General features: G+C 40.2%; 1 protein-coding gene across 1 annotated transcript; it reads right to left on the bottom strand.

Annotated features, from left to right (window-relative positions):
• Positions 1 to 2,683: 2,683 nt before the first annotated feature.
• Positions 2,684 to 3,724, bottom strand: LOC118557549 (uncharacterized protein C14orf93-like). The gene is made up of 5 exons (XM_036127712.1): positions 3,644 to 3,724; positions 3,505 to 3,559; positions 3,317 to 3,414; positions 3,101 to 3,219; positions 2,684 to 2,992 (listed from the first exon to the last, which is right to left on the bottom strand). The coding sequence occupies exons 4-5, from the start codon at positions 3,152 to 3,154 to the stop codon at positions 2,684 to 2,686; spliced, it is 363 nt and encodes a 120-aa protein (XP_035983605.1). The 5' UTR covers positions 3,155 to 3,219; positions 3,317 to 3,414; positions 3,505 to 3,559; positions 3,644 to 3,724.
• Between the last annotated feature and the right edge of the window lie 6,871 nt (positions 3,725 to 10,595).

The following is a 10,595-nucleotide window of genomic DNA, read 5'->3' as shown; positions in this document are numbered from 1 at the left end:
AAAACTGTCAGCATAGTGCAACAAGAATAAGGTAGTACTGCCATAGAGTTATTTACTGATATAAAATGTCATCACCTGAAAATAAATATAAGTGGTACAAACAGACCCGCATTGTAGAAACGTCTACATTCAACTTTGCTAACAGAGCCATAGTTAGCCTGGATCACCGAAGCCTGATTAAGTATGTAGTGTAACTCACCCCCATGTCAAAGCATATTTCCAACCCAAGACAAATTTGAAAAACTCCATTAAAGTGGGCGGGGATACGCGGGAACAGGAGGGGAGGGGGCTGTGTTCAAGATGGGGGAGCAGCCGCAAGCTTGATTTGCCATGCTGAATCATGATTCATTTATAATGTGAACACGAAGCATGACTTATCTAGTCTTTGCTCTGACTGCAGCAGGCTGGTTTCAATACGAGGGAAGGCAGAGAGAGAAGTTCACAGCAACCACGGTGAAGTTAGTTCCAGGTTGGACAGTGGACATTCGTGTTCCACGGCTTCAGCGGCGTCTGCCTCCTGTTCGAGCCGATACTGGGATGCTGAACTGGGGCTCCGCTCTCTGTCTGCTGGCTGGCTGCTGAAGCCGTGGAGCATGAATATCCAATATATAACCTAATACTAACTTCACCGCGGTCTCGCACCAGCCCCTCCCCGGCTGCTTCAAGACACTAACGGCAGAACAGTTAGTTACTTTCATGTAAATTTGCCAATAACACATACAAAGTTGGTAGATTTGTTTTAGTTGCTTTTTTGAAGAAAAAAGTCTCGACGGAGGCACAACATGCAACTGACTGTGTTTTTCTTTTTTTTAAGACAGAGCGGCTATTATACCCTACAGCGGCAGAGCTACCTACGTCACTGCATCAGAATTACGTCAGGTCAACCAAAAATAATGTTAATTCAAAATTCAATGCAAGGCCACCGTTTAATCGCAGGAGGGCCCCACACTGACGATTTTAGACACAAAAGCAGGATTTCAACAAATATGCACTCATTTCTCAAAATAATGACCAGGATATGTAGACAGAACTAAGAGACAACCATGTTAGCAGTTTATTGGCAAAAAAAAAAAAAAGTTGATTTAGGGGTGAGTTACCCTTTAAGTATTTTTCAGGTTCTGGTGAGCCTTGAAAAATGAAACTAGATAATGAAAAGATTTTTATATTTCCAAAGTTTATTTCTTATCCTACTATCTAAAAAATGTATATAACTATACTTTCTGCCTGTTCGGCAATCTATTTTAACCTCCTTTTTATTTGTTTATCCGACTGAAATTTTGAGTTAAAAGTGTATAAGAAAACCCTGACAACATCTTTACCTGAAAAGTAATTATAAGACAACAATACATGGAAACCACTATTTTTCTGTGATCAAAGGCGCTGCGGGTTGCTCAGTGTGTGGTTATTAAGGTTCAGATTGTTGGTGTCTGTGAGAACATAGGCTGCATCTGAAAACATCTAATTAGCTCCTCTTCCTTGACCTTTAATAACAGTAAGAACACTATCTTTGGTAAGAAAGAAGCTTCATAAAATGGTGTATACACATTATATGCTAAATAAACAATGTGTACAACATAAACAAATAATCAGATTTTATTTTTCAGAGTTAACATGTGTATATATGTACATTATATTTCATCACGTCATAGCTTGTGATTTTATTGCTTCCTTTGCTTTAAAACTTTGCCATTACACTATTACACTGTCAGATCTTATTTGCTGTAGATAACAATGTGAAAATGGCTGAAGGCCTTTTATCCATATGGATGACCAACTGTCATGTAATATATGAAAGGGTAAATGGTGCTACTACAAGTGTGCGCTCTCTTTTCTCGAGTAATTTTCTTTTATTTTCATCAGGTGGGCTTATACGCCATGTCACGCAAAGGACTGTGGGATTAGTTATAGCTCCTTGGCGCCGATAAGGGACCTCGCGAGGTTCCTATGCTAAAGGAGCTATGAGAGGAAGCATAACGGCTCCTTTCCCTACCTCCTTCTCTAATCACTGTATTATTCAGACAGCCTTTATCATGGCGACCCTGACACACTTCTGCATTGGCTAATGAGATCTTCCCCAAAAGACATTTTCAGATGCAGCCATCACTGCATGAAAAGTGAGATTTTCGTCCCCGTAAACTACCGCAGATCTCCCTAATTTTCGGCAGTTAACGACAATTTGCAACCCGTGCTTGTTGCCGTTTTCAGTGCCACAAATTGTCGGAACCGGACTCTGACGTATGTGGAGAGCGATCAGCTGCACTAATGGCCCTAATTAGCATATGAATGCAGCGAACCCGCGCGGCTGGCCAGGTCTGGCTTGAATAACCTACTCAGTATTGGCTGAAACCATTATTTTCAAACTAGTAAAATCACTCGTGATTGGTTGGTTGGTTTATTTAATTTATATATATATATATATATATATATATATATATATATATATATATATATATATATATATATATATATATATATATATATATATATAATGCTGTATATTCATGTTATCTTATGTAGGCTACTACACTATCATTAGGCTACCTTCAAGGACATGAATGAATTTATACAGGAAATTAACATTTGCCAGGAAGATGTTTATGCAAAGAAAGAGCTTTATTAAAAACACACACGCACACAACTATATACAACGCGAGGATCTTCCCACACATGCGTATCCAAAAAACTACAACTCCGTGAACTGCCCGTGCGCCTCCTCGGGGTTGTAGGCAACTGCTGGCGGCGTTCTTTCCGAGGCAGGTCCGATGTGCAGACGCCTGCTGTGCATGGCTTTGTATTTCGACGTCGCCTCTAACCGGGACTGCAGCTTCACACAGAGTTCAGAGAGATCCGGCCTACGAAATGACGGCGGTACAATCCATCCAGAGACCCCGCCAACGACGCCATCTTCCTCGTCAGACATGAGGTCGACGGTGGCGGACATCCAGAGTTCCACTTCCTCATCAGCTAGCACGTTCTGCCTCGATTCCTGCAGCTGTAAAAAACAAAACAATGAATCAGTATTATGCGATGGGATGCACTGCGTATGGACACAACACATCCATCAATGCACCTGAAAAATAGTCACCAAATAAAGTCTTACCCTCTTTCTTCTCGCTCGACTCCGAGCTGAATTCTTGGCAGCTTCCGCCCGCATTGAGTTCTCTGGCTGCGTATATCTGAAGCTCCTGCGTACCGTCTCGTAATACGTCTTACAGGCGGCTGGAAAACAAATAAATGAGAGTGGTATGAATAAAAACCAAACGCAAGTCACAGTAACATTAAAAACAAGGGAGAAACAGTAAAACAAGTCCCTTACACACAATGTCGTCTTTATCAATATAGTGTAAATCGAGGCTTGCAGTTATTGCTCCGAGCAGATAGGAGGTAACTGCCTCATTATGAGGCGTGCTTAGTCTGTGAAAACAAAATGTACAGTTATGATCGGTATCTATCCGTATCTATTTCCTTTTATCGCAGAATGAAAGCATATTCTTTAAATCTTACCCTTGCGCCGGTTCATAGCGCCTGCAATTTGTCTCCGAGTTGTGAAGACGGCGTACTGTAAATCACAAAAAATACACCCTTAGCTTTGGGTTATGGCTAGGCTACTTTTAGCTTAGCTAGCAGTCAAATATATTCTTACCGCAAGCTTTTGTGCATCCGTCTTCTCTTGATGGAGTTAGTCTCTCCAGCACAGTTCTTCGACTGCAGAGCCGCCATCTTGTCCTCTATGGACAGCAACCTGGAGTTCACCGAATTCTGCAGTTGAGTGAACCTCTCATTCATGTCGGCAGTATGTTGAGTAAGCTGACGAGACAGTCCACTGATAGCAATCAGCAGTTTCTTCTCGTCAGTCTGCGGACTGGCTGAAAGTTGTGGATCGCGTCCTAGAGGAGTTGAACGCGAGACGTTGTCCGGCATACCAGTAAAATCCAAACACAGTAAAGTCGTCGTCGTCGTCTTCTTCTTCTTCTTCTTCTTCTTTTTCTTCTTCTTTAGGGTTTAACGACAGCTTGCATCCATAGTTGTTGCATTACTGCCATCTATTGGATCCTAATATATATCCTTCAAATCCTTATGATCCCAGAATAAAAAAAAAAAACGAAAAATCTTTGTACATCCCTTTTCTATACTTAATAATGCAGATAATGAATCACTACAAATTATTATTTTATTTATATTTGTATCCTCCACCCATTCTAAAGCTAATAATATAGCACATAATTCTACCGCATATATACTATAATAATTAGATGTTCTTTTTGAAATATTAATTTTTAATTCAGGAATCACTACAGCTACACTAGTTGCTTCATTTTTTGGATTTTTCGAACCATCAGTATAAATTTGCAAATAATCATTATATTTAATCTGTATTTGATTGTAAAATTCTTGGCAGATATCTATTATATTTCTTGTCTTAATATTTAATAATGATCTATCTATATTAATATATTTCTATATCCATGTAGGTCTCAAAGCCCACAATACTGTTGGACTGAATTCTTTGTTATATACATTAAATGTTTTTGCTCTATCATCCCCAATCCATCCAAAACTATTAAATTGACCCTTTCGTCTTTCCCAACAACTTTCTAATACTTTCATAACTGGATGATCTTCATTATGTCCTTTTAAATTTATCCAGTAATTAACCATTATCTGTTGCCTTCTGATACATAATGGCATTTCTCCTGATTCTATTTGTAAAGCACATACTGGAGTTGATTTAACTGCCTCTAAACAAATTCTCAATGCTCTAGCTTGAATAACATAATTTTTTTTTAACCTACTTAGCCGCTGAACCATATACCACACTCCCATAATCTATTCTTGACCTAATTAGTGACACATACACATTTTTATGCGATTCAAAACTTGCACCCCATGTTAACCCTGCTTTCATTTGAGCGTTTTAATGGAATACTGGGAAAGTTTAATCACAACAATAGGACAATTGAAGTCCAGATTATGAGGCAATTTCAGCAGAGCCAACAGCTTCATATGCCATGGACATGTGAATATGGTGCAGAATTTGCCAGTATTTTAGGAAGACAAATGGTTGGGACTTTGTCATGCAATGACACAGCTGATATGCTTTATGTGAAGCACAGTGTTTTGGTGTCAGCAGAACGAAAGCCAATAGAAGTTTGGGGCTTGCAGGGAACAGACACGTCATACCCAGCATGATTTCTGCCAGTTGAGCGCATTGCTGGGAGATGTGTAGTTAATACATCCTCTGTGCATTTAAGTAAGACCAAAAAAAAGGTTACTGTAGTCATGCCACTATGCACAGTAGTTGAGCTCTAGGAGACTGTGATCTCTGCAGACCTCTCATTCTGATTCTAATGTTTGCATGGAATGCACATTTTACCTTGCTGATTCTGATTCACATTTTACCAACTGATTCTGATTAAAACAAATTTTTGAAATTAATTATTTTGTGTATTTTTTTTACATAACATTTGCCATTGCTAATGGCATACACAGTAATCTAGCATACTTTAATTAAATAAATCAATTCAAGGTAAAATGTAAGAGTCTATATTTAGGTTATATAGAGCCTGATCTATTTGTACCAGAGATTTTCTTACCTTTTAGAGAAATGTCACTTGGGGTAAAACTCCCCCTGCAACCCTGATTTACATTTGTTTAGCTCACAGCATTTTCATTTACATGTTAAAGCCTCCCCTAGAATTAGGAGGAGGGGGGTCATGGGGGGACAACTCCCAAGGTAGGCCCACGTCAATTTCTGACAATTCACGGCAGTTTTCGGTGTTGCCTGCAAATTGCCGTGAACAGCCGTTAACCTGAACTTCCACGACAATCTACAGTGCCGCATAGTGACGAAAATCTCACTTTTCATGCAGTGCATGGTGTCACAGGTCTGACTAAACACTAACTCTGATATGCTGCGTAACTCACCTGTCCTGCAGTTTAAACTGCACGTAATGAGTGACTCTAACTCACAGCCCATGATGATGACATATCTGGAAGAGATCAAAGGAACATGGAGTGATGAAAGTCTTGCGGTGATAAAGGAAATCCTTTTTAGCTGCTGTTAATATTGATAATTTATAAATGCAGCTTGTGATAGCTGATCTTCTGGGCAGAGGATGTTAAGGATGAAAGACAGCGAACATTATTAAAAGAGAAATGAGTGAGCGCGCCGCCCTTAAAGCTGCGGAAGATTATGACTTTACTTATACTCATTTGTACACACATGCCTTAGATTTTTGCCTGTGCATTTGTCTGGCACTGTTGGGACCTCAAACATATTTTTACCCATTTTAAATGAAAACAGAGAGGTTAGATATCATTAGATGTAGGACAGATCCGAACGAAGCTATCACACTAATAGACACAGCACATATGCAGATGTTGGATATGACTTGTCAGAAAGGGGCAATAATTCCATCTATTTAACCCTGAGTAGTGAGTTGGAGCGTGTCATTTAATGGAGGCATAAAGGACACACACATAACTACTGATAGCTGGGGGGCCTCACTGAACACTTCATAAATATGCAAGGAGAAAAGACATATGCTCTGCTACATGAATACAGAGAGGGGACATAAATGTCTGTGTGTTTGATGGAGTGGGCAAGAAGAGCCAGAAAATGGTAAGACTGGTAACAAAATAACAGAGAGAGACTGAGGGGGAGGCTTTATGGGGCTATACATAAAGAAGCTAAAGCTATTCAGGGCTGGCATGCAAAAGGAAGGGACCAACTTGTTGTCTAGGACTTTGGTTTGAATGTCGAGCCAAAAATGATAACACAATTTATACAATCTGTTGGTCACTCTCAGATTTAGGCATACATATTGAAGAAAAAAAAACTTTAAGTATTTCTACAATGGAAACAAATCCTTTTTAGTTTAAGTGATCTATTCAGCAGTTCATTAAAAATTAAGGAAAATAGTTAAACTAGACTCCCATGCCCTAGATCAGGGGTCACCAACATGGGCACCAGGTAGCCCCCAAGGACCACATGTGGGGCCCTCAAGCCTGTCCAAGAAATAACGCAACCCTCCAGTGAGCTGCATCTAACATGCTATTTTATTCAGTTGATCTTCCTTTTTAATCATAGATTTTAAAATGGCAGACATTTAAAAACATGTTTATATTATGTAAAGTTAAGGTGAGCTTGGACTGTAGTTCAAAGGTCAGTATTGGTAGCCCTTCGTATGACACAGTACCGATGATGTAGCTCTCAGTTTCAAAAAGGTTGGTGATCCCTACCCTGGAGAATGTGGTTGTACATATGGAACTTCAGGATCAAGAGGTCACAGAACCTGTCTGGCAACATGAAGTAGGGTAAGAAATACATATATTTTACTATCTAAAAAGTAAAACATCTTGCTTTGATCTAATGGATGAGGTCATTGAGGTCAATTAGTCTGTAAAGCGTTAAATGGCCATTTCAGAGGTGTCCTGTCTGGCTGTGGAGCACCAAGATTTGCTTTCTTAATGCCAAAGAGAGCCCAACAGATTTACTTTCACAGGTGGAGCGTTACTGCTATCGCTATGGTGCTCCACTTGATATGTATGCAAAAGCTTTATGGAACGTTACTGTGGGGTTGTTTCAATTCAATGGACACGGAAGCAGAAAGGTAAAAGAGAAAGAAAGGAAGAGAGAAAGATGAGGCAAAACATTAAAAGGAGAAAAGGTGACAAAAACAGATTAGAAGAAAAACAAAGTACAAGATAACATCCTCAGAGTCTGCTTCCACACCTGCAAAAAGAGATATAAAAACAAAACAGAAAAAGTATCACAGGTTCAAACAACCAACTCCTTTGATAACATCTGAAAATTACACAGCATTATTTAATAGAAGATATATTTAGTGAGAGCCAAAGCTAACTTTAGGGTTTATCTGTGTAGATGTATGTCTGTAAACACCTCGTGTCTGTGAGAGTGTCCTTGTATAAGTAAGGTTTGTCCAAAAGAAAAATGCTCAACAGTGGTTTTGAGGAGCCAAAGACCCAGCCCCCAGGGTGCAGAGGTAGAAATCAGGGAGACCAGCTCCCCAGACATCCGACTGGGCCCCAAGTGCGCATGAGCCCAAGAAGGACCAACACAGGGGTAACTGCATCCCAGAGAAGATCAGAGGAGAGCCCCAGGAAACCCCCAAGTAGCCCCATGGCTAGAGCAGATCTAGCCATGGGCCTAAAAACCCAAGGCCACACCGTCCCCAGCAGGGCCCCGACAGAGCCAGAGAGTTCAGCCCCAGTGAAGCAGACACCAGGAGTGAGTCAGCGCACACACACAGCCCCAGATACCACCAACGCACCAGTGGGTCAAGACACCAACCACCAACAGGGAGCCTGACGGAGAGATAGGCTCCACACTTAGTGGAGACCTGAGATTTTCCAGGGGAGGGGGTGACCCAAAACCCAAATCGACAAGGAGACATATTCCCACCCTAATGCCCACATATGCAAACGCTCATAACCTAACACGAGAAAAGACACTGTACACATGATGGGATCAATGGGTAGAGTAGTCGTCTTGAAATTGGAAGGTTGTGAGTTTGATTCCAGCTTCCCCCTGTTACATGTCAGGTTGCCCCTTTGGTAAGGCTCCTAACCCCATGTGCTACTAATCTGCATATTACGTGTGTACAAGAACTTCTGTAACGGACAGCGTTTTGGAAGAGCAGGAGAGGTTCCACAGGTTCTGAACGGTGCTGACCTGCAAATAGATAAAAAAGCAACATGTTTTGGATTTCTGATTCAAGTCCTGACAGGCTTACCCTGTCTTGTCTGCTCTGATGAGAGACCGCCACACGGAGCATCGACCAGGGCAGCAAACGGGTGCATCGTCATCAGCTGTACGCATGCCTTATTGCATGGCAGCAGCAAACCAGTGAGAGCTTTCATTATTGTTTTTTTATTGTGGTAGCCTATACCAAGGCTGATAAATTATTTTGGGCCCCAACATATATTTTTCTTCCAGTTGGGTTATTTTTTTATGCCACTGGAGCAGACTTTGAACCGAGGACATTTTGCCAAATGTATTTATATTTTTTATTTATGAAAGGACACTGATTGTTTGATTGAACACGTTCATCCAAAGAGAACTCTTTGATGCATTGTTGGGCTATTTATTACTGAAGTTATTTGATTGTAGTCTTGTTTTTCAAGGATTTGCAATTTAACAGTTGAGCATGAAGCTGGACAGCTGATTTTGTCTGTTTATATTGAATACAACTTGCTTGGCATGTGTAATTTAGTAATCTGACATATTTGTAACATTGCCCATAAAAGTGTTAGATGTTACAAAACGCCTCCAACTATACATATAAAATTGGTATACCAAGTTGGTCTCTTTTCTCCAGCCACGACCACATCCACATTCTCCTCCTCCTTTTTTTCATGTATATTGCGATGTCACTGGTAGCACAGATGGATGGCGTACGCTGATGTGGTGCATGCAGATGTAGTTGCTTATTGCTGTACATTGAAACCGATTTAGTACTAAAAGGTGATCGTACAATGCGCACACATCAACTTGACATTTTAAGTCGCACCCGTTTTAAGTTCCGAGGAGATCGCTCCATCCAAACCGCTGCACAGAGGCTCTGGAATGATCTACCGCTCTAGTTATGTTTCCTTCACTATGTTGATGCTTTTAACAGCAAACTTAAGACCCACTTGTTTCTCCGAGCTGTCTATCTACAGCAGTGAGAGGGTTTTTTGATCACCATGCTAATTTTAAAATTAATTTTATACCATTGAGATTGTAATTGTATCTGTATTTTTATTATATTTTTGTGTACTTTTTGTAAAGCAGTTTGTGACCCACATTGTGAAAGGCATTGTATAAATAGAATTTACTTATCTTACATTGTACCAAAGTTTATTAGATATACGTTCCATAGTTTGTCATGGAATAGTCTTAAAAGATTGCTAAAAGTGTACAACATAATAAAAGCCATAATGCACTGTAGGCCTCAAATGCCTCAGTTAGGGTCAGCGGTCATGACTGAATGATCCAGTGAGGGTTCTGAGGCCAAAGCAACTCCTGATCAAAGAACCATAAAGGACAATCTCACATTTGGCAAAAAGAAAAGAAAAAAACATCTTACTGAGCCCACAGACCTTTATGAAAATGTTCTGTAAACTAATATCATGAAAGTAGAGCTTTTTCAAAGCAGATAAATGTATCCACCTCTGAAAGACAAATACTACATGGAGGAGAGTTATTGAGAAACCTCATCAAAGGTTAGCCTTAATCCCAATTGAGTGTCAGGTAGTGGTGAGGTGACCACAGGTACTGGCTGTTATCTGCTCAGACATTGTTCCTTCATGTTAAAAGCTCCAATAACTTCTAATCATCAGCCTCCCTTCCCTTTCGGTATTGCAAGTGCCATATTTCTTTTCTATCTTTCATCCCGGTTGTTTCTCCAGTCAACTTGTAACATTAACTCTTTTCCGAACCCACACTTAAAGCCTCCACTGTTACTAGATAAAACTGTGTGCTTCTTCTTACCCATCACTTATTCTCTTCTGTGTTTTTGAAACGCATACACGCTACACCGACAAATTCAATGCAGTTAACTGACGTTGAGTTGTGGTGATGGGACCAAAAA

This window comes from Fundulus heteroclitus, chromosome 23 (genome assembly GCF_011125445.2).
Source record: "Fundulus heteroclitus isolate FHET01 chromosome 23, MU-UCD_Fhet_4.1, whole genome shotgun sequence".
In the NCBI taxonomy this organism is placed as follows: Eukaryota; Metazoa; Chordata; class Actinopteri; order Cyprinodontiformes; family Fundulidae; genus Fundulus; species Fundulus heteroclitus.
This window is presented reverse-complemented; position numbering and strand designations above follow the sequence as displayed.

Bases quoted from the DNA above. Each gene is read 5' to 3' on its own strand.
- LOC118557549 (XM_036127712.1), bottom strand. From the start codon at position 3,154: ATGCGGGCGGAAGCTGCCAAGAATTCAGCTCGGAGTCGAGCGAGAAGA. The intron at 2,993-3,100 runs GTAAGACTTTAT...TGTTTTTTACAG, and splicing joins GTCGAGCGAGAAGAAAGAGG to CTGCAGGAATCGAGGCAGAA.